This window comes from Dryas octopetala, chromosome 1 (genome assembly GCF_963921425.1).
Source record: "Dryas octopetala chromosome 1, drDryOcto1.1, whole genome shotgun sequence".
Classification (NCBI taxonomy): Eukaryota; Viridiplantae; Streptophyta; class Magnoliopsida; order Rosales; family Rosaceae; genus Dryas; species Dryas octopetala.
The window spans coordinates 8197832-8223230 of record NC_141366.1 but is presented as its reverse complement, the minus strand read 5'-3'; the positions used below and the strand labels follow the sequence as shown (position 1 = coordinate 8223230).

Genomic DNA, 25399 nt, shown 5'->3' with positions numbered 1-25399 from the left:
AAGTTCGTATTAAATTTAAAGGTCTCAAAGTACTCCTTAAGATTATTTTACGCTCACTCATTTAATTTATACAATAGGACCTACATTTTCTTCATCTTGAAAATCACAAGTAAGCAATCTATAACTCATTCTAAGATACAATTGTATCCTAAATTGAATATCTAGTTTATGTCAATCAAATTCATCTAAACACTTTGAATTTCCATAAATTTTTTTCATATCCAATTCTTCAAATCAGCTCATTTAAAAGTTATTATTTTCTAATGAGATATTGAGTCAAAAGTCATTCAAAAATTAGCAAATAAGTGTTATAACAAATGTTTAATATTTAAAATTTGTATCAGACAAATAATTAAACAAATGAAAGATCGAAACCATATAAATTTAGATATACATGTACAAATGTAACCGAAAAAAGGCCGATGATGAGTTGTGAGTAATTATTGGTTGGTAGTTTGGTACAAGAAGCATTTTCCATCAAATTTACCCTTGTTAGTTGTTGCTATCCACTAGGCTGTCCTATTAATTTTCTTTTGTCCTGTAACAAAATCCTCGGGCACTTATGGGACCCAAAAACAGAGAGAAAAATCTTTGGGATGGTTTTAGCCAGACTAGCCTCTAGGCCCCTCTACTATCCTATTTCCTACTGTAAAGGCTGTTTTTTGTTTAGAATATATAAACGAGGTTCCCTCGTTGAAAAAATCCGATATCTCCCGGCTTCCCAACACAACAATATCTCAAATTGACGAATTTCAACGACGACAAAACTCGTTTTCCTCTTCTTTTCTTCCTTAGACATTTCCTTATCATCTCTTTAAAATTCGAAAACCCGTTTCTTGCTTTGACCCAATTCCACGTTTCGGATCTAATTCCCAAAATCCCCCAAATTGTATATTTTGGTCTGGGATTTTACCTTCGGCACACGCTTTCAGGTGTTAATTTCTACGATTTTTTTTTTGTTGATACATAAATTTCTATTTCGTTGACCTGGTATAATTGAAGCTCTTTGTTTGGTGGCAGCAATTCGATTGCATCGAATACAGTTCCAACTGCGGGAGGGATCGCAAAGGTCGAGTCTTTTTAAACGAAATCAGGTATTTTGTTATTTAATTAAACTCTTGTTCTTTATGGTGTTTCCAAATTGATTTTAATGGTGTTAGGGACTTACGTCTTACTGCATGTTTTGTGTTTTTTCAATGTATCATTATGATTGTAGTTTTTCCTCTATGTTTTGCCATGGACTTCGGCATTAGGTTTTGAGATTTTACCTGCCAGAACTTATTTAGGTTTTGATTTTCTTATATAGCACGGGCTTGTTCATTGCTGATGATTTGCTTTTATTTGGTGAAGAGTTGACATGCTTCTGATTCAGTTAACACCTAAATTCTAGGAGGCTGATTGTGTCTGAAACATAGAATAATCTGTGTCAGTTTAGATGGGAACCCAATTTACCAGATTGGTAATGAAGCAGCCCCACCATCATTTCTTGGCTGTCCGATTGAAAACAACCTCATCCCAGTATGTAGCATCAAGAGCCAGAGACCCCACGTTTGAGAAATTAATGGATAAGTACAAGAACCTTATCAAAGTCATTGCTGTCCAAGATCTCATCCTTGCAAACCCCATCAACCCTGCGGTGTCCCTTGATTTTCTATCCAGGCTCTCCCAAAAGCTCCATCTCAATCGTGGTGCAGTCGCCTTCCTCCGAAAATACCCTCACATTTTCCACATTTACCATGACCCCATGAAGTCTCAGACCTTGTGCAGATTAACTGACACTGCTATTCAAATTACACAAGAAGAAGAAGAGGCTATTAATTCCTCATTGCCGCTTGTTGTTGATCGATTGATTCGGCTTCTATCGATGTCTACTTCCAACATGTTGCCACTCCGCGCCATTTTTAAAGTTTCCAGGGAACTTGGGCTACCTGATGATTTTGAGGACTCTGTAATATCCAAAAACTTCAATGTTTTTCAACTATGTGATGCTCATGAACCCAACACTCATATCTTGAAACTGGTTGATGTAATTTCTGACAAGTTTGCTGCATCTGTTGAGAATTGGAGGGTAGAGGAATTTTGCAAGGAGGATAATAGTGTTGACAGAGCTGAAGTTCAGTTTAGTTTTAAACATGGGTATCCTCCGGGGATGAGGTTAAGAAAAAATTTTAGGGCCCAGGTTAAGGAATGGCAGAGGTTGCCATATGTGGGACCATATGATGAGGTACCAGAGAAGAAGAGGTCGTCTAAGGCCAGAGTGATGGCTGTGGAGAAACGAGCAGTTGCAATTGTTCACGAATTCTTAAGCTTGACAGTAGAGAAGATGGTTGAAGTCGAGAAAATCAGCCATTTCAGGAAATGGTTTGGGTTTGATTTGAATATAAGGGATTTGTTCTTGGATCACCCTGGGATATTTTATTTGTCGAGCAAGGGAAAGAGACACACTGTTTTTTTGAGAGAAGCTTATGAGAGGGGGTGCTTGATTCACCCAAATCCAGTTTATAGTGCAAGGAGAAAGCTTCTGGATCTTGTGGTTTTGGGACGTCATGGTTTGTTTACTGATGACTGAAAGCTGAAGAACATTGGTAGCAGCAAGGAGGCTGAGTTGCTGGAATAGCACAATGGAGAAGCCTGTAACCCTGATTAAGTACTTTAGTTTTTCCTTCCTGTAAACCTGATAAACTTTAAGCTTTACTAGCTAGAAATTCTTTGGTTTTGATCTCCTTATAGCGTGACCTTCAACGTCGGTGGTTCACTTTTATTTGGCTGAAGAAATTATGCAATTCATTGTATTATTGTGTGGCCTTGAAAGAAATGCTAGGATGTTTGCTGAAAGTTTATTTGTAGTCATAATGCTTTCATACTTATTTTAGCTATCTTTATTTTAGTTTGTATTTGGGAATAGTGTTCAGGTTATTTTTCGAAAATTTATTTCAGTTTTTTCAGAATTCATGATGGAATGCAGTATGCAACAATGTGTAGCAGATTAGCCTAATAATAAAGATTTAAGTTGTGGAGTGCTATAATTTTCTCTAATTATATTTGATTCTGTTGGTAAAGCCTCATTGTGTTTATTTAAACGATACAGCTATGCAGAGCCAGCTTGTGTGTAGTGGATGTAGGAGCATTCTTCTATATCCTAGAGGAGCTACCAATGTTTGCTGTGCATTATGCAATGTAATTACCCCAGTCCCCCCTCCTGGTATGTCTCTTTTCCTTATCCTTTGTCTTAATTGCTACTGGTTAAGTCTGTTCTTGTTTACTGTTTATGAAGTTTGGTAGCTTAAAACGATTGGCTTGTGATTGGTATCAAGTCCCAGGTCTTTTTGTATCCAAGGTAAACTAAAATGGAGACTAAACATAATCAGTTTGGTTTTTTATGAAAACTTCGATCAAAGAACTTACATTTGTATCTGCTTGAAGGGAAAAAAACTTAGGTTGTCCAAGTATTACTATTAGTTCTTTGCTTATCCTTGTTGTCAATACAAAAAAACACTGTAAATTTAATAGCTAAAGATGAACTTCAGTCCAGATTATGAGTTGCACTTTTAAGGTATAGTTGTCCCTTGGGCAATGACTTTACTGATTGTCTTGGTAGTAGCCTAGTAGCTGCACTGGTACACGCCACTTGTAGTGAGAGGATAGATCATATATGCAGCATGTCAGCTATTAATATCATATGTAGGAGCACCCACAGAAACATACTTTTTTATTAGCTGCAATATGTACGTCAGATCGGAGGGTAAATATGTAGTGTATTATCATTAGGGAACCAGACACTGATAGATTCTTATCTAAAACTAGAAGAATTTTGTTGGAGAGTCATAAGTTTGGATTTAAAAAAGTTTGTACAATAATTTTGCAGGTACTGAAATGGCTCAACTTATCTGTGGGGGTTGCAGGACGCTGTTAATGCATACACGTGGGGCAACAAGTGTGAGGTGCTCCTGCTGTCATACAGTGAATCTTGCGCCAGGTACTTTATGAGCTCTCTTGTGTATAATATGAAGCATGACAATCTACAATCTCGCCCCCCCCCCCAAAAAAAAAAAAAAAAACAAAAAGGAAAGAAAAGGAAATTGTTCACTCTTGCAATGTTTTCCAAAGAAGTAAACATGAGGTTACCTTCTGAGGACATTAATAGAGGTCATTTTTGAAACATAACTGTTTTCATCTCCATATTATTTTATTAAATGAAAGATCATAAAGGAGAATTCCCTTTCTATAGCAATGTAGTTAATTTTTTCTTCATGTTTCTTCTAGAACTTGGCAGCAATATTTTCTATCAATAACAAAGCTTCAGATTTCTGTTCTTTCGGAAACCAAATGCTGAAATTTGCCTTGGGTGTTATTCAACAAGATTTTAGAAGATTGATAGTAACCAATATATTTATTTTTAACTTTGGGTTCATTCTTCTTTATTTATCTTGTATTACTATATTTTATGATTGAGCTTAATTTTCTTCTATATTGCATTAATGTTTTACTTCCTCAGTTTGTTTATTGACTTATCCTTTCCTGTGGGTTTTTATTATTGTGAAAAAGCATCCAATCAGGTATCCCACATCAACTGTGGGAACTGCCGGACAATGCTTATGTATCCATATGGAGCTCCTTCAGTTAAATGTGCAGTCTGTCACTTTGTTACTAATGTTGGTGTAAGTATATATAAATTTTTTGAACCTTTGGCATATCACTGTTACTCAATGATCTGTAGTTAATATGACTTATGAGTGTATCACAAATGGTGTAAATCATGCTTTAATTTCAGTGCTAGATAAGAGCACTCTCATCTCTCTCTCTCTCTCTCTCTCTCTCTCACACGTGCATTTTTGTACATTTTGCAGATGAGCAATGTGAGGGTTCCAATTACAGTGCACAGACCTAATGGGACAGCCAATTCTGGAATGATGCCCTCTACTTCAGCAGTAAGTTCTTAAAACTATACTATTTATATTCCCAGATGAGAGCACTTCTGTGGTTGTGACTTCAATGATTAATGAACTTGTTGGTTTTGTTTTCCTTGTATTTCCTCCAGGCAATGCCTCATTCTCAGAGCCAGACTGTTGTCGTTGAGAACCCTATGTCTGTTGACGAAAGTGGGAAATTGGTAGGTTGATTTAATGAACCATAAACTTTCTGTTCTAGTTTATGGTTTGTATTGGTTATATTTACAGAACAAATAAACAAACATTGATTCAAATTATGCATCCTTTCATCTGCCTTTGCTTTCCCTTTAAATTCCCTTTATGTTGTTTGAGGAAACAAAGATTTGCTGATGATAATATTCTTAATCTCACAGGTGAGCAATGTTGTCGTTGGTGTCACAACCGGAAAAAAATAGTACATCGGGATTCTCAGGGAAAAATCAGCTTACCTTATATACCCCATTGTGTTGAGTATATGTGTCACTTGTAAAAATATTTTGTCCCTTCTATTCTTCTCATGAATATTACGAGATTCTCGAAATTGGAATTCTTAGTGAATTAATTCAAATACCATATAACCCAAACCTCACCATATACTTGACCTTTATGGTTATGTGTAATATGGATTTATTTTTCTTTTGCATTTAATTGATCGAGATTGCTTTGTTTTTTGTTAAGAGTGGGTTTTTTTGATCCAATTATTTTGTATCTTGATTCTCGATTCAACTTTTATATAATTTATTTATTGCAAAAAAATTGCAACCAGACAATTAAATTAGAATGGGATTACTCAGCAAGTAAACTACAAAAAATTCAGCCTCTTTAGAATAATGGCGCCAGCCCCTGTAGAGCATGTCAATTTTTTTTTGGTTAACACTTGTCCTATCTCTAATAGGCTTGATCTAAGTATTTTCAACCAATGATTTTACCCACCCAATAATGAAATTGTGCAAATAAAGCAAAAACGGCTTCCATGGAAGGAAAGTTCTATAGTATAGACTTGTCTAAAATAGAAATTTGTGAATCGCTAAATCTTTTTATGAAACCAATTGACGGAGAGAGAATCGTCATTTTTTTATTTGTTTTGGCCATTGAGAGAACTCGTGATTGAATATTATCGAAATTGCTAATGTGTTTGTGCAGAAACAAGATTAAACTGATAAAGTTGCTACAAGTTTTAGTCCAATGGACTCTACAGTTTAGCATGACACAAGCATGGAGGCCTTTTTCCCCTTATTGCAGTTTTATAGTATAAGCATCTTCCTTAGACAACCACATAAGTTACCAAAAGGCATGAGATTAAGCTTTCCAAACTACCTACACCAACTTGTATACCAAAAGTTGGGGGATAGTTAGTCTACTCAAAGAAAGTAGATATATGCTCCACTTTTGGCTTATTATGAGTTGCACTTTTAGTCTACTCAAAATCAACAACTGATGATTTTGGTTGATCCATTCTCACTCCTCAAACACTATATAATAAGCCCTCTATCCGGCAACAACATATTCAATTCTATCTCTCTCAGTCTCCATGGCTCTAGAAAATGGACAAAAACCAGGGGATGGGTCTGCTTTTGTAGGCGTGACAAAGCCGACGGATTGGACTATAATCTTGCTGAGGGTGGTGGCATTTTTGGCCACAGTGTCTGCAACTGTTGTAATGGCACTCAACAAAGAAACCAAATCCTTGGTAGTTGCCACTGTTGGGACTACGTCAGTAACAGCCACTCTCACTGCCAAGTTCCAACACAATCCAGCATTTGTGTAAGCCTCATCACACTACTCTCATAATTTTCTTTCTTCCTCCTAAACAAGCATAAATTAAAGAATTCGAGGGCTGATTTTCGTGGTTGATGATGATACATACAGGTTCTTTGTGATAGCTAATGGAATGGCCAGCCTTCATAACTTGTTTATGATAGTAGTGCACTTCTTTGGAGACAAGTTCAAGGACAAGGGCCTCCGCCTTGTTATGGTGGCCATTTTAGACATGGTAATAAAATTCACATTTCTTTTATTGGTAGCATCTTATTTGAACGTACGTATGATCCAGATTCACAGTCTGACAACTAAATTGTATTATTAACCATCGTATGCAGATGATTGTGGCCTTGGCATCTTCTGCAGATGGTGCAGCAACTTTCATGGCACAGCTAGGGAAGAATGGTAACTCACACGCAAGGTGGAACAAAATCTGTGACAAGTTCCACAAGTTCTGTGACCATGGTGGGGGTGCCCTCATTGCTTCCTATATCGGCCTCCTTCTCTTGCTGGTTATCACAGTGTTGTCCATTGTCAAACTACTGAAAAAAAAATAGAGCAATATGATGTTGCTGTAGTCATTCCCTTTTCATGTACTAAATGTATTGCTTGTGTTGTGTGTGTTTACTCTTCAATGTATTGTGGTGTTATTTTAGAACCCCAGACTCAGCATATGGGGATGGCTACCTCTGTATCTACAGAGCATGACATGAACTGTTATAAAATTACTTAATTCTCTTGAACATATATTTCTCTAGAACATCCTCTCTATGAATTGGTCTCAATTTGCTCTGATTAAGGGAAAAAAAATAAAATAAAAGATGAATTAATTGGATATCAGGTCTTCAAATTTTGGGTCTTAAATTAAGTAAAAATCCATGTGAATAGAAATTTTTATTTAAAGCAAAGAGAGCAAATGTATTTAGAATTGGTACCTGCTCATTTATGAAATCTGAATGACTTTGCTTTAGAGAGGGATTGACATAATCTATAAACTAAGAAAAGTTCTTAAAAAATGAAAATTCATGTACTACATCTAGGGGGTTACACTATTCAATGTATTTTTTTACCATAAACATATACACACTCAGTTTTATGGCCACAAAAATTGACTAATTTATCTGATTCATGTGGTTTGTAAATGATTGCACGCATTTAAGGTTTATCTTAAGATCTTGTACTCGATAAAAGAGTGGGTCGTGAGAATTTTCTTCATTATCAATTCGTGAATTGTAAATGATAATTTTAATAGAATTGGTATAAGAACTTGTTGATTTAAATTAAATCATCTGGACTCTTATTTTTTCCTGGAAAACAAAAGTGAATATATTGAGCAAGTACCTATAATAAAAATAAAATAAAAATGTTTATAAGCACCCTCACATATTGGGCTAGTTTTGGGTTGGGCCAAGTTTGGCATTGGATCTTTGTGTAAGCATCATGAATTTCATAAATTTATAATAAAAATAAGGACTAATAAGCCCTCTGGCCTCTGTTCTCCTCCATTCTCTCTCTCTCTCTCAGATCTGTAACTCCTCAGCAATCAGAGACTAAAAACACAAGCGCCATGGCAGCAGTGGTATCGGGACCAGACCACCTCTTCAATCTTCGGAACAACTTCTACTTGGGAGCCTACCAGGCCGCCATTAACAACAGCGAACTCCCCAATCTCTCCCAAGACGACGTCGTCGAGCGTGACTGCCTCGTCTTCCGCTCCTACATAGCCCTCGGCAGCTACCAGCTCGTCGTCAATGAGATCGACTCCTCCGCCGCCACGCCTCTCCAGGCCGTCAAGCTCCTCGCTCTCTACCTCTCCGGCCCCGATTACAAGGTTCCCTCTATTAATCTTTCTCTATGGATCTATGGTTTTGAATTGCCAAACACAGCCTTAGACAATTGAATTGGATTGAATATGTGATGAATGGTATCGGATTGTGCAGGAATCGGCGATCTCGAGTCTGAAGGAGTTGTTGACCGATCCGGCCATCGGAAACAACCCTACTGTGAGGCTGATTGCTGGGACCGTATTCATGCATGAACAGGACTACAATGAAGCTCTCAAACACACCAATGCTGGAGGCACTATGGAACTGTACGTCTACTTTTGACGCTAACTTCACTTGGGCCTTTCATATTTTAATTACACTGAAGATCATGGGGCTCTGTAGAGTTTGGCTACCTCTTTGGATTGAACATTATAATTAAAAAGGAAACATTCACTCTTAGATTTGCTTTCAAGCTTATATGAATTATGATTTTGACCTTTTCCAACATGTTCAAGTGTGTCTACCTTCTTGGCACTTCAATGGGATTCATCACAATGCTTTTTACATTATCACTACCTCTAAACGGGATGCATGTGAAATGCTTCACATTTTAATTTCTTTAGCATGATTAACAATAAATGAAAAGTCTGTGTTCTTTGTTGTAATCTATAACAATGTCGATGAAAAGTTGTGCATTTACTTGTTAATTCAATAACCATGTAGTCACATGATATTAGTGTTGAAGCGGAAAGCAGAAATATCAATGCTGATGATCTCGTTACTTTCTCAAGCCAAATACATGCTGCTTATGCTTTTGCAGGAATGCATTGAATATCCAGATATTCCTTAAAATGCATAGGTCAGATTATGCTGAGAGACAGCTGAGGGTCATGCAACAGGTTGACGAGGACCACACACTAACTCAATTTGCAAATGCATGGTTAAATCTGGCAGTGGTAATTTTTTTTTTTTTTTTTTAACCTTTTTAGTTTCCCTTTCAGACAAGATGTAGTCATGTTTGTAATTTCACATTCTTTGAAATCAGGGTGGTTCCAAGATACAGGAGGCATATCTCATCTTCCAAGATTTCTCTGAGAAGTATCAGACCACAAGTTTGATCCTGAATGGAAAGGCTGTTTGCTGCATACACATGGGAAACTTTGATGAAGCTGAAACACTGCTTCTTGAAGCCTTGAACAAGGCAAGTATCTCAACAAAGCGATTATTAGGTGTCTACAGTTTTGTATCCAGTCAATTTCACAAATTTCAAAAATCTAAGTTATAGTATACAAAATTACATGATTACATCCTTATTTTCGAACAACTCAAATCTGTTTCCTATTATCACACTTCCTATTTTTCTAGATTTGATATAAATTTGTTCTCCAGCTATTTTGCGTGCATTTTCTGCATTGTTGTTTGAATTATCTACTTTTCCAATTAACTCCCAAGTCATGGGATTAGTAGTGTTAAATGTATGAGCTTTCAGATATGGCCACTATGTAAAAGTGGCATTGGATTGCACATGTTTGTTTAAAATTTTAGAGTGATGTAGAGTCATTTGGTCTTTTGTCACAGGATGCAAAGGATCCAGAAACTTTAGCCAACCTGGTTGTATGCTGTCTTCACCTTGGAAAACCACCTTCTCGTTTCCTCAGGTAAATAATACTTCACAAATTTTACTTCTTGGAATATATAATACAGAATAAACTTAAAAAAAAAGGTTGAAATGTTAAATTCGTAATTTTTGGAATGGTCGCACAAAACCTATAAGGTCACTTTGACAGACGGAAAAGGAGGCCAGTAGTGAATCAGGATGGCTAGATTACTGGGACGGTGAGACCTAAAGCAATTAAAAATATTGCTGGTTTTTCCTTTGAGTTATATATATATATATATATATATATTCTGTGCTTTCTGTAAATGGTCACCGGTGAGCCCTACGCCGCAACCAAGTCCAAAAGTGCCTCTCAAGAGTGATTTTTTTCTTCTGGAACAGTTCGCAGATGTTATTACTGCTCATAGCATATGTTTACAAATTTTCAACAGAAAATGATTTTCAGGTCTATTTTCAGATGGGATTGGGGAGTCATGACTATAGGTCTTTGTCCAAAAGGAGTGATAGCATAGAATTGGTAGTGAGGATTTAACTAAAAAGACTACTGCGTCATGCAATTAGAACACAAAATTTCTTTTATGTTTATTCCATAAATTTTATTATTTCATAACAGGACTGGGATTATGTTATTTATTCCCCTTATTTTAAATGGGGGAAATATGATTTAGGGTCTACTGTATATTTTAAATGAATGATTGAATTGTCACTCTTTTTCAGCCAGTTGAAACTTGCGCACCCAGACCATGTGCTCATCAAACGTGCCTCAGCTGCAGAAGAGAGTTTTGACAGAGCTGTTCAATCAGTCGCTTGAAATCTCAGGGGTGGTTTTTACACAAGAGCTGATTAGTGCTTCTGTATACTCCTTAACACCTTTTGTGACGGGTCTTGTTTTGAGTTTGTAAGCTGATAATATATAAATTGAATTGAAAAGATGTATTTGGTGACACAAATCAAATCCTTAATGGTATCTGTTCTCAATCTCATTGTTGGACAAGGGTACTTCATATATTAAAAATTTTCAGAAATGTCAATTATGTGTTTTGGCTGCATGATTTCAACAATGTGTATTCCAAGTTTGTGTTTAATGGCACTCGCTTTCTGCTTTTTCACAAAATACTTTTCATTTGTATGTTTTGTGATTCATTTATTTGCCATGGATTGCATGTAAGAAATTGATAGGAGTGGGTCTAACATTTATTTATATACTTTTGAACTTTGAATCGTAATTAAAGAGATGCATACTGAAACATAACTATTTGCCTAAAACAAATTATGGGGTGGGGTTAAAAGTTGGAGTTTAACATTTGATTAGATGTTGTGGGCATTCACTGTTTTATTGTTCCATATCCCAAACAGTAACCTTGGAATTTATAAGGATTTCGCCAATTCAAAATCACAAGCCTTGTTTTTGGTAGATAAGTAATGTTGTTTGATTTGACCAACTAGTTATTTATTCCTACTAACTTTGTTGGAAAATTTCTCAAATTCGAACCCCCTCCCCAATTTAAAAAAATATATTGAGACCTTAGTCAAATTCATCCGCTGATATTTCTTGTTATCAAATGATGTGTCGTAATACATATGATGTCCATAGTAAATCCAAACCCTTTTTTTTTTCAACGGTCTAAGAATCCAAACTAGAATAAATGAAATTTTGTCATATCATTTAGTGAATTGAATTTGGTGAACAGATTTACTAGATGTGGCATTGCCCGTGAAATATGTGACTTCAAAAAAATCCATGTACATTTTTAAATGGATAAAGATATCATTGCCCAAAAAAATGGGTACATGAGAATTTTGTTTTTTTTTTTTTTTTTAATTTTATAAATGGATAAAAGGGATGAGAACTCAAAATCATCAATCCGAGATTACAAAAAATTTAGCCAAATTTGTACTAAATTTATCAACTTTATTATCAATAAATATAATATAAAAAATTAGCTATAGGGGTCGGTAGACCCCATTTCCCCCACCATCTTCGCCACTGCTTCTTACTGCGCTAAACAAGCGTGTGTGGCTTCAGCAACATTGCAAGGGATATTGAGTGAGTCAATCTTCATGCTATGCAATGCTGTGACCATTTCAAGAAGAGATCACCAAAGGGGTTCCATTCAAGAATACATCACCAAAGGGGTGCCATATCCATCACGATGTGACTTTTGCCATCTCCACGCAATCTGCAAACTATCTTGAAGATTGTGTTGTGCTGTCCAGTTGAGTTCGAGTCGGATCTTACTTGGGTCACTATAAACTTCAGCATAGTCGCCAGGTCGGCGGGGAAGGAAATCAACTTTGATATCCACCCCAGTTGCCGTCTTACATGCCTCCACAAACTCCTTTACTGAACTACCTGGTAATAGACACCCATATACAAAGCTTTAGAAAAATTTTTGGTGATAACTGCAAAATCTCTTGCACAATAAGAAATGCAATTAAAATCATATTGATTCCATTTACCCTACCTTTTCCTGTGCCAACATTGTAGATTCCCACTTTACTGGGCTTTGCATGCTCAAGAGCTTTCACATGAGCATCAACCAGATCAGTGACATCAATATAATCCCTTATGCAAGTTCCATCAGCTGTTTTATAGTCTGTTCCTCTAACCTGCAAAGCACATTAATTAATAGTGTGAGATCAATGGAAAAAGATGAAATGAGTAAACTGTCAAATCATCAAAATAGATAAAAACATCCAACATACTAGTGTGACGATGATGATAAGTATTTTTATTTAAAATCCGAAACATCTGCTTTCTTTTTTAGCGGGTGATTTTTATCAGTTAATTACAGAAACACATACCTTTAGCCCAGGAATAATACCACGAGCTGCATCAAAACAAGCACCTGATATTCGTCCATGCTCACGAAGTTCAGGTCTAGGAGCTTCACCTAACCTGCCATCTGGATCCGATCCAATCACATTGAAGTACCTGGAAGGTTTCAAAATAAAAATAAAAAAAGCGTTGTGACAGTTAGGACAATTTATTCTAGTTTATACTAGTTTATGAAAAAAATTTATATTAAAGGATGGTTTGGGAGGCAAAGTTTGGTTGTTATCCTCCGTGCCCAATGGCTAGCACAATAATACAACTTTAGATATAAGACAGACCATATGAAGGTCCTATCAGATAGTACTGATATTCAATTTGACAAAGAAGAACCTTACAGAAAATATCACATGGGCATGGACTTAAATGTTTTCTATGCTTATAATACAGGAACTGAGACAAGTTGCTGACCTTCCTCAACCCAAAGAAATATAGATAAAAAATAAAAATATAATTGCGAACAAAATTTGAAGGCAAATTTGCTACTATGAACAGCATTAATAATAAAAGAATTTTACTAGCTTATTAGCAGAAAAAAGGTAAAAGAAACTAGCTGTGCAGAGAGCCAATTTAGAACATGGACTAAAGCCATACCCCTCAAAAATCATGGAAAGGTTCTAAAGTTCTACAAAATCCCCATCCAAAGCCCAAGAGGCGCACCAAAGTTTGAACCACCACATTAATTTAGAGCAAAAGCAAAACTTGAAGCTATGAAGAGTTGAAGACGACAATATTGTAATGTGGATTCATGTTTCACTTACAAATCAAAATAACTTAAACCAATTGTGCCAAAGCAGTTACTAAAACAAGGTCACTACAGGAAGGTACCTACGTAAGAACAAGTTAAAAAAATGTGAAAGGGTTAGTAAAAATGTGTTTACTAGGACACCAACCTTAGGATCATGACTGCCATGTCTGAATTCTTAGAGAAATCCAGGATAATATCTTCTGCCATCTTCTTAGCTTTTCCATATGGATTAATTGGGACCTGAATTCATGCAATAATGTGAATTTATAGCCAGAACATCAAAGTCAACAACTAAACAAGTTTCTTTCTTGGAACAAAAACCCAGGTTTAGGACTCCCACCTGTTCAGTTTCTTCAGTAATAGGCATCTTTTCAGGTTCCCCATATGTTGCACACGTACTAGAATATATCAATGTCTTCACACCATGTGCAGCCATTGACTCTAATAACACCAAGGTATTTGATGTAATATTGTGGTAATACCTGTACAAAAGGTAAAAAAATATCATTAATAAAATTATATGTAATGTTTTTTAGCAGAAAATGCACCATTGAATTGCTTATAATAAAGGAGACATATAACAAGTAATACACCAAAGATGATATGATTCAGCACAAGTGGCAACCTTTAAAAATTCTAATGTGGAAAAAGTTATATATTATTTAGGAGAGCAAAATTGAATTAAGAAAAACATATGTTGCAGCCCTAACTGTTCAAGTAATTCTCCATAATCACGCAAACTCCAGAAAATCAGTCTTTTTGTCATTTAAAATTTTATAGGCCTCCTCTTGTGGCCTAGAATGAGCAGCATGGATATATAAAACTTCCAGGTCAACATCCAACATCACCCTGTAACCCTTAGCTGCAATTTTTGTATTCTTATCCTTACCGCAAAAGAAAAAAAATCCAATAATTTCTTGAATAAAAGAAGTTCTACTGAAAAATCATTGACTTGTACTACCTCAGGTGAAATAGATTACAGAGCACACAAGTAAAAGAAGCATGCTTCTAAGAAATTCCAGAAAATCAGTCTTTCCGTCATTGGAAACTTTTATAGACCCCATTTTTGGGCCTCGTGATAAAGGAAGCCCAAGACTACTCTTTTCTCACAGCAAGATAATAAATTGCCAGGTCAACACCCAAAATCACCCCAAGGTAGCATTTGTTTTGTGGGAATGGATACAAGATTCATTTCCCGTGTTTGGTGAGGGCAAACATAGGAATGGAAGGGTAGGTTTCACATTCCCATGGGTATCCAAAACCCACAAAAGGGTATCCAAAATTCCCAAAGGAGGAGGTGGGTTTCCCATTCTCATGTCCTTGTTTTATAATAAATGATAACGGAAATTATACTCTATACTTATACTTTCAAAATATAAAATACCATTGATATCTTTGATAGCATCATTCTGATCCTAACGTTTCCAAACACTGTAATGGCAATGTTGTATCCCATGGATTTCTAAAAAAACCCTTGGAATGAGTATGGGATTCCTCGAATCCCATCCCACATAAGAAATGCTATCTAAGTTCCGAACCCTTGGATGAAATACATGGATTCTTATCCTTATAGCACTAATAAGGAAAAGAATCAGAAGTTTCTTGAATAAAAAAAGTTCTGGTGAAAACTCATTGACTTTTACTACCACAGGTGAAACAAATCACACAAGTAAAAGTAACCAGTATCAAGCTCAGGAACAGTACTTAAGTGGATCAAGAGTGCTTTCGCCAACATATGCAACAGCTGCAAAATGCATCACAGCATCAAATGCATTCTCTGAAAATATTTTGTTCACCTGGAATATTCAGTTAAGGCTACATTGACACTTAGCCCTTTTAATTTGCATAAATAATTTGAACAATACTAATAAAGGACATCACAAGGATACGGATTTTGCATCCCCCAAGTCAGCATAAATAAACTGAAGCCTCCCAGGTTCAGGATATAATTCTTGGAGAACCTTGATTGCACCTAGGTTTCCCCGTGAGAGGTTATCCTGCCAAAAAGGAGAATTATTAGACAATAGAGATCTAGAGGAATTACCATGATGCAGATAGTTGTAAAAATAAGATTCCCACATATCCAAAAAGACCTACCACGATAGTTACACGATACGAATCCCTTAGAAGTCGTAATGCAGCATGTGAACCAATAAATCCAGCACCTCCTGTTACTAGGACATGAGTTACCCCTGATTCATGAAGGGAGAACTGGACGGAAATAAATTGTACATGGTAAGAAAAAGTTAGATATTTGAAATTTCATAGAACTTCCTTATTTCATAGAAGACAAATGAAAGGAAAAGAGAACTTGCAAAATGTTATAAAAGAAAATGCAACAGCAACAAGATGCTAGTATCCAAGCTTTCATATGTTATCCAAAGTACACAACAATGAAAATAGAAATGGGGGGGGGAAAGAAATATAAGGAAATATACAATATCACTCTGAGATCTAGTCAAACATCAAGGAAATTGCAAAAGACAATTCAATTGCACCGAAGCAGGTATAGACAACATGCAATATGATAATACACTGGATTTTCATAATGTCAAAAGAAGCAAAGATGATAAGATGATAAGATGTTAAGCTAACATTCTGAAAATGATCATTAAGCTGATAGTCACTCTAATACAATAATCATGTGTTAAAGTATATACAGGATCCCAGGCCAAAAAGAAGTATATACAAGATCAAGGAGTTACCGTTGTTGTGGTATTGAAAGATGGGGATCGTTTCAACATGATAATGCATAATGCTGTTAGGGCAGCAGCCAAAAGAATTTTTCCTACAAAATTGTTCTTCCTCTTGGGATCAGGATAATCCATGCCTACAAGCACATCAGGGGTTCAATACACACGCTCAAACTTCCAGAAAATTCCAGCAGAAAATTCTTAATTGAACACAATGCAGTAGAAAAAATGGAAAACAAACATATAAATTGGCAGACTCTTTGAATAAAAAGACCTACATAATAAAAACAATTCAAAATAGTTTGAGCAGCTCTTATTCAAGCTCCACCTCCTTACAAGCTTCTTTTCACAAAAAGCAATACCAAAATTCATTCTTTCAGAATGGTGAAATTGAAATGCTTAAACTATAAGCCACCCAGAAAAGCTATATAAATACTAAAATCATTTGAACCTATGTACATAATTGAATTCACATGACAGAATAGATTAGATATTCAAACGCAAAGGAAATCGCACCTCCAAGCGGCATGGATCTACTGGACCTTGCCTGATTTCTGGCCCTGCCAAAATTTAACATTCGGAAAATCTCTTCAAGGATTCAAATCCTATGCCCCAACGTCAACGACCAAGTATAACCTCCTCTTGAATATGCTTTTGGTGTAATGAACTGCAGTGAAAACCAAACACAACAGCAAAATTCAAAAATCATGGTAAAATTATTAGAACTCAAAAGTGGTTATAACTGAGTCCTATCTAGAAAAAGAAACAAACAAAAAGGTTATAATCCCAAAGATGAAAAAAAAAAAAAATTATAACTGAAAGACACCACACATAGATGCCCTGGAAATTTCACCACTCAACTTAAAATTTCAAAACAGAAGAAAGAGACGGATTCAGAATTTCAAGATCCAAAGAGACCCGGAAGAACTAACCCATATAAGTATTCAAAAAAAAATCTCAACAAGCCCAACATACATTCTCATATATACGGAATAAACATGCACATCGGTTGGTTGTCAGAACATGTCTCCCCAGAGAAAAATAAATAAAGAAAAAGACGAACTTAGAAGGAGTCGAAGGACCACTGATCAGGAATCTGAAATAGCTGATCAAAAACAAACCCAACAAGATGAAGAAGACCCAGAACAAACCCCACAGAACAACTCAAAATTTTAAGATCTAAATAGACGCACCGGCAATACACACCTCAAAATTTGATTCATTAAACATAAAAAGTAAGAACAACCCATTTGCTCTATGATGATCATACCTCAAGAGATTGGGATAAAATAACTTTTAGCAAAAGGAAAAAGAAAACAAATTTCTTTCAATAAACAAAAAAATACTGAAGGAAAAGCCAAAAGCATTAATAGGTCCTGATGCGGAGAAAATAGGACCAAAACTGAACGGACCCAGATGCAAAATTAGGAATTTAGGACAAGGAGAAGAAAAAGCTCACAAATTTAAAGTTAGAGTTGCATGAATCCAATAGAAAAAACAAACAAGTTGACCACAATTTGAGTAAAACCCACGAAGACTGAAACGTACGAGAGAGAAAGGGAGAAGGGAAACGTACGATGGGCAGAGGAAAAGGGGAAGAGGGTCTCTCAAGCTGAGGTCTTTGTGGCCTGTGGCCTTCTTTGCGTTTGAAAATAGAGAGAGAGAAAGAAAAGGAGAGGCTTGTAATTCTCCTAATAGGCGGAGATTTCTCAGGGAGTTCATGTTTGAGTTGAGTCGTATTGCTATTTGTTTTGTTTGTGCCAGAACAGAAAGAGAAAGAAGAGCACGAAACAAAATATCGCAGACTTTTCTTTTTAGAGTTTCTTTAAAATTAAAAACTAAAAAATATTTTTATTAACAAAACAGAAAACATTATAATACTTTACAAATATTGTTTCATTCATTCAGAGTCTCTCTCTCCGTATCCAATCTGCTTCCCTTGAATGTCTTTCGACCGACAAATGTGGTCTACCTTCTAAATGCAAAATGCACCCACCAATTACATGCCACCATGTCATGTCCCTCCCTCCCTTTATATAAACTTGTTGGACCCACCACTTTTGTGGGACCATGTATTTTTTTTATTTTTTCAAGATTTTTTGTTTAGAAATCAAGTCCTCTCTTTTTCTTTCATTGGGTGAATTTTTTTTTTTCAAGAGTTTGATTATTGTGTGTTTTATATTTTGCTCTCAAATTTTTTGGAAAATAATAAATATGAATGGAAGTATAGGGTACTGTTGTGCCCACTTGAGTTTTCTTTTCTGCTAAAGGACAATTTTGGGGTCATGGAGGTTGGAACACTTGAAACAAATAGGATTATGCTTGATCACTTTGTTGCAAATATGGGTGCAATTATATATATTTTTTTGGTCAAATGGGTGAAATTATATATGAAGAAATAAGATATTAATGAGAAAAGTGCTGCTTATAAAACTTTATAGGCCATTTTGAAAATAGCACATATAACATTTTTCTAATGATGTTGTTATTTACACTGCTTTGAAGAAGTATAGAAACTTTATAAAAAGTGTGAGTAGCGTTTCTCTACTTATTATATGAAAATTAATAAATTAATAACGTTTTTTTTTTTATGGTTTATATTGAAATCATTCCAAAAATCACAACTATATGCATTTCGAGAAAAAAAATAATCACAAATATATGAATGAATTTAATTTGCATTCACATGCGAGCATGTGGAAAGTACGTAAGCCACTTTACACTTGTCAAGTTTGTGTGTTTCCACTTTGAGATCATTCATCGTATTAATTAACTTCCCTGCATATGCATTAATGCTATATTCGTATATGTTTTCTGCAATTTATTTTCAGAGAGGAATTAAGAGGGAGCTGGGCGAGGAACGAGTCAATAAAAGCAATATCATAATATACTCCACTTTGCTCTCCATCGCCCGCTTCTTAATCATTCATAATTTGTATTTGCTTAAGCTTAACTTGTGATTATATACCGATTACAATACTTTTAAATACAATTAACTACATATGTGATTCATTTAATTTTTTCAATCTTGAATACATTAAAATTCGTCAGTCAATTAATACTTATTTGTTACTTAGATTTTAAGTTTAAATTTTGAATTCTAACTTTTCAAAATATGCGCTTACTAAATAATCGAATCTAAAATTATGTAAGGAAAAAACTTATGGCCATGTTATTGCATAATAAGATCAGTCAACAACATCTTAAACTTAACTCCGAATAAAAATTTTGGCACTCCCTCTTACAAGCCCTTGAACCTAGCTCGCACGTTGTGTTGTGAGAAAGTCAATTAAACAGAAAGAATACCACTAGTGGCCAAAAAAAAAAAACAGAAAGAATACCACTTGATGATTGGTAATGAGTGTAGGATCAGATGGACAGGTGGTGCTAGATAGGTGCATATATATATATATGGGAAGTGCCCTATCATTTCCAAACATGTAGATGAAGTTTGTGGATCTGTTTTTGGTTTGAACTTTGAACCCTTAAAAGGTGAGTTGCCTAATTATAATTGGAAATTGGTATACCAAACCCAAATGCCTGGACCCCCTAGCTAGCTAATAGCTATATATATATATATATATATATGTCACGTACACTACTTCTGGTCCATGTAATATTACTGCTGGCCCATCTCACGGGTCGCTGCATTAATTCATTATTGTACGTGCCACACCCAACCGATGAATTAATTCAACCACGAACTAGCAATCATTTAATAAATTTCACATGCACATTGCACAGTACAACTTTACTCTCTCTCTCTTATATATATGTATACTTCTTTTATTGAGATATATCTCAACTTATTTATGTTGAGATATACTTTATTAAGACTCACACCAGTCGTTTTGTATTGATTCAAATCGTTCATTTTTTATATCTCAATTGATAGATCATTTTTGTAAAAAATTAGCCAAATCATAAGTCATTTGTCTAATCGAAAATGGATGAATCAAATATTTTCGATGAAACCGTCTATTTGTTTTATCAAAGACGGTTCGGATCAACACAAAACAACTTATGTGGGCCCCAACAAGGTCATAATTCAATATAAATAAATTAATATATACCTCAATAGAAATAGTCTATATATATGTATATGGTTAGAGCCTATTCCTGCCGACAGTTCTTTATTGTAGGTAATTTTCATTCTTAGTTTAATATATTAATTTAGCTACCAAAAGCATCAGTCTTGAATATTTAATCTTAAGAGAGCATGCATCTACGTGGAATTAATATAATATATATTATATATATGGTAGTTGCTAGGTGTCTTTTTATTTTTGGATGTGTAAGTGCTAGCTATAGCTTAAAACTTACCAAATTTGATGTTTACTTCTGGTCTGTACCCTGTCCACCAATGTCAACCAACTTAGCTTGGGAAGTACCTAATTTTTTTCAAGATATATACTTCCCACTAATCTATATATATATAAAATTGATTAATAGCAAATTGAGAGAGAGAGAGAGAGAGACTATATAACTCGATTTTTTATTTATAAGGAAAATATTTATATACTGAATTCCATTTTTGTTGGAAAATAAGAAAACAAAGATGGGGGAATTGTTGCATGTTACAGAAAAATTGAGTTGCTTCAAAACTAATTATATATCTTTAATCCCAATTTGTAATTATTTAAATATGTAACCCATGCATGTTTGGCTGTACGTCATGACCACACCCATGAGCATGCATGTGGCGTTTTCTATTTTATTTTTTGAAGAAGAACCTCTGTAAAGTGGAGCAAAGGAAATGCAACGCAACGTGAAGCAAAGCTCATACCTTGGCTCACTGTATCACTTTATATTTAATAACTTTGCCTTGATTGGAAATTTTGATCTAACATTACAAAACAGATCAATATATATAGTCACTTTATCTAGTGTAGTAATATGTGTTGAGCTAGCTCTAGCTTAGTTACTGGCAACTAAGTTCTTTAATTAGTGTCATTGTAATTATTGGGATTGAATTCAACTGTAATTGCTCTCATTCATATATGATGCATGGAAGGTTTTCGATCATTAAAAATGAAATTTTTTTCGTCACCAGTGTATATAACTTATGTATTTAAACACAATGAATGTATGCAATCCTTAGCGAAAAGAGAAGCCTCTCTCTTTGTCTTATTGTCTATGCCTATAATTAAGTTTAATGAGCCTCCAAAGAAGAACTAAAGAAAAGTCGGTTTAATTATTCCCAAGGGGTAATATAGGTAAAAGGTCATATTGAAAAGCTATAAAAAGGCCAAAATGGGGTGCAAAAGACCACTTTATCACGTTTCTTTACAACTCGGGAAAAGTGGAAAAGTTGTAAGCCAATTAAGCCATCAATCATGGTGACGAAGCAAGGACAAGTAGCTATACAAGTCCTCCAAAATGGGCTAGCAGCTAAGCCATCCTAATAATGGTGGGTCAGTGGGTGTACATGTATCTAACTTTGAATTAAATTCATGAAGAGAAGATCGTCTTTATTACATGTTAATTAAACTAAAAATGATGTATACCTAAGAAGGCTGCTCAACATCAATAGATGCCTTACATTGCCTCCATGCATGATACCAATTGAATGATATATGTGCTGCAAGTCTACAATATGTTAATGCATATTCTATAGTACATGATATTTCCAACAATGTTCTTTTTTTGTTGCTATATATCTTTAAATCTGAAATTGTGCGTTTATTAGGTTTCTGATATTGAATTCACCCTTTGCTGAATCCTTAGCAACCTATTTTTTCTTAAATTAAGTTATGACATCATTTATTACTTTAGAGTGCAGTTGTCTACAAGAATACTACCTTTTTGTCAACAGATCAAGGCCATTTGGCACTTAAAAGTAATAAATTAGACTCTTTATTTGGCTATAAATAGAAAGTTCTAGCCAAAAGACTCTTTCTTCAGTTCTTGGACTTCTTCTTAATTAGATCCATCCCCACAAAAATGGTAGCTTGGGAAATTTCAAGTTTCAAAAAGCTCCATCTTCCCACCCCAGGTGAGTTGCATGTTGGAAAGAACAAATTTTTTTGAAGAAAGATGCATTCTTTAAAGAATTATAAGTGTCTGGCCAAAAACTAAAAAATAAAAGAATTATAAGTGTGGCAGCCTTGCACAGCATGCAATTATTGATGAAGATACCCTTGAAAATCAAATTATTGATGAGAAACCATATCAGTCAATAATATATTTTATGTTTGATTGCCAAGAGCATGAGCATTCTTCTAGTCCTAAAGGTCCAAGACAAAGCTAAACCATATCAGGAAATGGTGCATTTGTTTTGTGTTGCAATTGTTTCCAAAGAATAAATATAGGCGTTGGGATTTAGCAAAGATCAGTCTTGTTATGGATTTGGGCCTGCTAAAGTTTGAGCACCCACTCATGCTTACTCAAAACTCTTTTTTTTTTTGTTAGATGCTTACTCAAAACTCTAGATAGGACTAGGCGCCCAAACTAGATTAAGTCTGTAAATACTTGATTTGGTATTGGGCCTCTCTATCTCTAATCTGAAAAGGAAAATGCGTGTAGTCACTGCCATGACAATCCTGACTACTTGTGTATACACACACGAGTTTTATGTTTGTGTGAGCACTACACGTGTGGTCGAAATTGACAATTTTCTTTAGTATTTATTTTGAAAAAATTAAAAATGCTGCTCCACAAGTATCTATATTTAAATAATATTCGAATATTGCTATAGTTGGTTTGGACTTGGAGTAGGAAGTTTTGTAACTTTTCATTTTGCCGTAAAGACTGATCCACGATGCTCTATTTATTTTGGGCCTTGGAGTAGCGCCAAATTGGGTTTTTGGCCCAATTTAAATCCTCACATTCCCTCCCCTGCATTTGGGTTTCTAACCATTAGGCCCAGTTTGTTGTGAATGTGAATTCAGATATTCACATTTTGGGCCATCTCGTTAGGGTTTTAGAGACGACAAATTCCATCTCTCTGGTCCTTATAAATTGAAATTCTAGGGTCTGAAGAACCCTATTTCGCTGCCGCTAGCAGAGAAGAGAGACCCTCAGTTTCTCAGCGATGGGGAGAGTCATCAGAGCTCAGCGTAAGGGTGCCGGGTCCGTCTTCAAGTCCCACACTCACCACCGCAAGGGTCCGGCCCGGTTCCGGAGCCTCGACTACGGCGAGCGAAATGGGTACCTGAAAGGTGTGGTGACCGAGATCATCCACGACCCGGGTCGTGGAGCTCCACTCGCCCGAGTCAGCTTCCGCCACCCATTCAGGTACAAGAAGCAGAACGAGCTCTTCGTCGCCGCCGAGGGCATGTACACGGGTCAGTTCGTCTACTGTGGGAAGAAGGCCAATCTGGTCGTAGGGAACGTGTTGCCTCTCAGATCGATTCCGGAGGGAGCTGTGGTCTGCAACGTGGAGCACCATGTTGGTGACCGTGGAGTTCTCGCTAGGGCTTCTGGTGATTACGCTGTTGTTATCAGCCACAACCCAGATAACGATACGTCCAGGTCTCTCAGTCTATATCTTCATTTTGTTTCTGTCTCAGTCTTTGATTTGAGTATTCTTCATTGTCATATTTGGAGCGTAAGAGTTTGCTTTGTCTTTTTATTCGATAATGATACCTAAAAGATGAGATTTTTATTGAAAATCTATTTTTCCTTGGTAGGGTGATTGTCATTAGCTCAGTATGTATTGTTATTCACAGTCTCACGATATTGGCATTAGATTCAAGGAGAAGCTAAAAAATGATTATTGGCTCATTTTGGTTGGGTGGCATTTTTGTTTAGTTTCCGTCTATTGCATCTTCACAACTATAAATGATTAGTGGATTGGCTGTTATTGAGGTCCTGTTTTGCCGAAGTAAGAGTAAAAAGGTCATAATTTCAGTATTTCTGGCCACAATACTAATCCAACATGAACATTAGATTCTTTCCAATTTTCTATTTTCTGGTTATTGAAAGCTGGGATTGAACGGACTTTCGATCTTGATTCTGTTTATATTGTTACAGAAGATTGTAGAAGTTAGTAAAAAGGTCATATTTTCGGTATTGTTGGCCACAATACTAATCCGGTTTTCTGTTTTCTGGTTGTTGAAAGTACTTTCCATCTTTTGCCTGCGTTAATATTAATTATGCAGATTCACATGATGCATGATATTGTGTGACATGCTTACTGTTATATTTCATTGTCTGACCCTAAATGCTTAGTTTAAGAGATGATTGTGACTGTTTGCACTTGTTCTTATAGGGTTAAGCTTCCTTCTGGAGCTAAGAAGATTGTTCCAAGTGGCTGCCGTGCCATGATTGGACAAGTTGCAGGTGGGGGTAGAACTGAGAAGCCTATGCTTAAGGCTGGTAACGCTTACCACAAATTCAGAGTTAAGAGGAACTGCTGGCCTAAGGTGCGTGGTGTGGCTATGAACCCAGTTGAGCATCCTCATGGAGGAGGTAACCACCAGCATATTGGACATGCAAGTACAGTCAGGCGTGATGCTCCTCCTGGCCAGAAGGTTGGTCTGATTGCTGCGAGGAGAACTGGTAGACTCAGAGGGCAAGCTGCAGCTACTGCCTCCAAGTCTGATAAGACTTAAGATTACTTGCTAAAGCTCATAAGTGTGCCGAAGGGCAAGCTGCAGCTACTGCCTCCATTTCTGTTTATCTAGACTTTATGTTTTGGGATCGTTTACTTTCTCAATTAAGCTTTTATCCAGGACTAGTGGGTTCATTTTGTGGTAGAAATTTTGTTTGGTTGTTCTTGTGTTTTATGCTCAAGTTACATTTTACAGATATCCTTCAGGGTTACAACTCATTTTAATGTTGCTGTATTTTATTGATGTCTCTTGTCGCCAACAGAGTAGCTTGAATCATATGGATGCCATTAATCATCTATAAAACTATTCATCCCACTTAATTTAAACATATTATTAACAATTTGATTCTTTCGTCACAAAGGGCTTTTCACAAGGGAGTACCCCTGTGCAACCTGGCCGGTGTGTTGCTCGTGTGGTGTGGGCACAGTTGTTTTTGGCGGTAACATTTTATTGTTGTTTCTCAAAAAAAGAAAAAAATTTATTGGGATTTGGGACAC

The 25399-nt window shown here is 35.8% G+C and overlaps 6 protein-coding genes across 8 annotated transcripts; 5 read left to right on the top strand and 1 right to left on the bottom strand.

Annotated features, from left to right (window-relative positions):
• The first annotated feature begins 863 nt into the window (after positions 1–863).
• LSD1 (LSD1 zinc finger family protein) lies at positions 864–5605 on the top strand. The gene is made up of 8 exons (XM_086252109.1): positions 864–932; positions 1021–1094; positions 3089–3202; positions 3866–3976; positions 4546–4658; positions 4848–4928; positions 5039–5110; positions 5303–5605. Exons 3-8 carry the CDS (start codon positions 3091–3093, stop codon positions 5342–5344), a joined length of 531 nt encoding a protein of 176 aa, XP_086108235.1. The 5' UTR covers positions 864–932; positions 1021–1094; positions 3089–3090; the 3' UTR covers positions 5345–5605.
• On the top strand, positions 876–2867 carry LOC147297316 (Ubiquitin carboxyl-terminal hydrolase family protein). The gene is made up of 3 exons (XM_086252106.1): positions 876–932; positions 1021–1094; positions 1307–2867. Exon 3 carries the CDS (start codon positions 1436–1438, stop codon positions 2567–2569), a length of 1134 nt encoding a protein of 377 aa, XP_086108232.1. The 5' UTR covers positions 876–932; positions 1021–1094; positions 1307–1435; the 3' UTR covers positions 2570–2867.
• Positions 5606–6459: 854 nt separating the features above from the next.
• Positions 6460–7338, top strand: LOC147297314 (CASP-like protein 1B1). The gene is made up of 3 exons (XM_086229727.1): positions 6460–6692; positions 6798–6921; positions 7028–7338. Exons 1-3 carry the CDS (start codon positions 6460–6462, stop codon positions 7244–7246), a joined length of 576 nt encoding a protein of 191 aa, XP_086085853.1. The 3' UTR covers positions 7247–7338.
• An 800-nt stretch (positions 7339–8138) lies between these two features.
• LOC147297313 (Coatomer epsilon subunit) lies at positions 8139–11104 on the top strand. The gene is made up of 6 exons (XM_086244503.1): positions 8139–8520; positions 8630–8781; positions 9276–9411; positions 9501–9656; positions 10034–10113; positions 10791–11104. Exons 1-6 carry the CDS (start codon positions 8257–8259, stop codon positions 10882–10884), a joined length of 882 nt encoding a protein of 293 aa, XP_086100629.1. The 5' UTR covers positions 8139–8256; the 3' UTR covers positions 10885–11104.
• A 725-nt stretch (positions 11105–11829) lies between these two features.
• On the bottom strand, positions 11830–18103 carry MUR4 (NAD(P)-binding Rossmann-fold superfamily protein). Of its 3 annotated transcripts, none has more exons than XM_086253706.1 (11): positions 17807–18103; positions 16864–17014; positions 16360–16484; positions 15752–15865; positions 15544–15651; positions 15359–15450; positions 13995–14136; positions 13800–13894; positions 12879–13008; positions 12539–12683; positions 11830–12426 (listed from the first exon to the last, which is right to left on the bottom strand). In XM_086253706.1, the coding sequence occupies exons 2-11, from the start codon at positions 16922–16924 to the stop codon at positions 12188–12190; spliced, it is 1251 nt and encodes a 416-aa protein (XP_086109832.1). In that variant the 5' UTR covers positions 16925–17014; positions 17807–18103; the 3' UTR covers positions 11830–12187. The 3 variants fall into 3 exon arrangements, with proteins under 3 accessions (XP_086109832.1, XP_086109823.1, XP_086109840.1); XM_086253697.1 differs by having other exon boundaries at positions 17924–18102; XM_086253714.1 differs by lacking the exon at positions 17807–18103 and adding an exon at positions 17618–17769.
• Positions 18104–23320: 5217 nt separating this feature from the next.
• LOC147297311 (large ribosomal subunit protein uL2x-like) lies at positions 23321–25145 on the top strand. Its single transcript, XM_086240969.1, has 2 exons — positions 23321–23820; positions 24560–25145. Exons 1-2 carry the CDS (start codon positions 23381–23383, stop codon positions 24900–24902), a joined length of 783 nt encoding a protein of 260 aa, XP_086097095.1. The 5' UTR covers positions 23321–23380; the 3' UTR covers positions 24903–25145.
• The last annotated feature ends 254 nt before the right edge of the window (positions 25146–25399 follow it).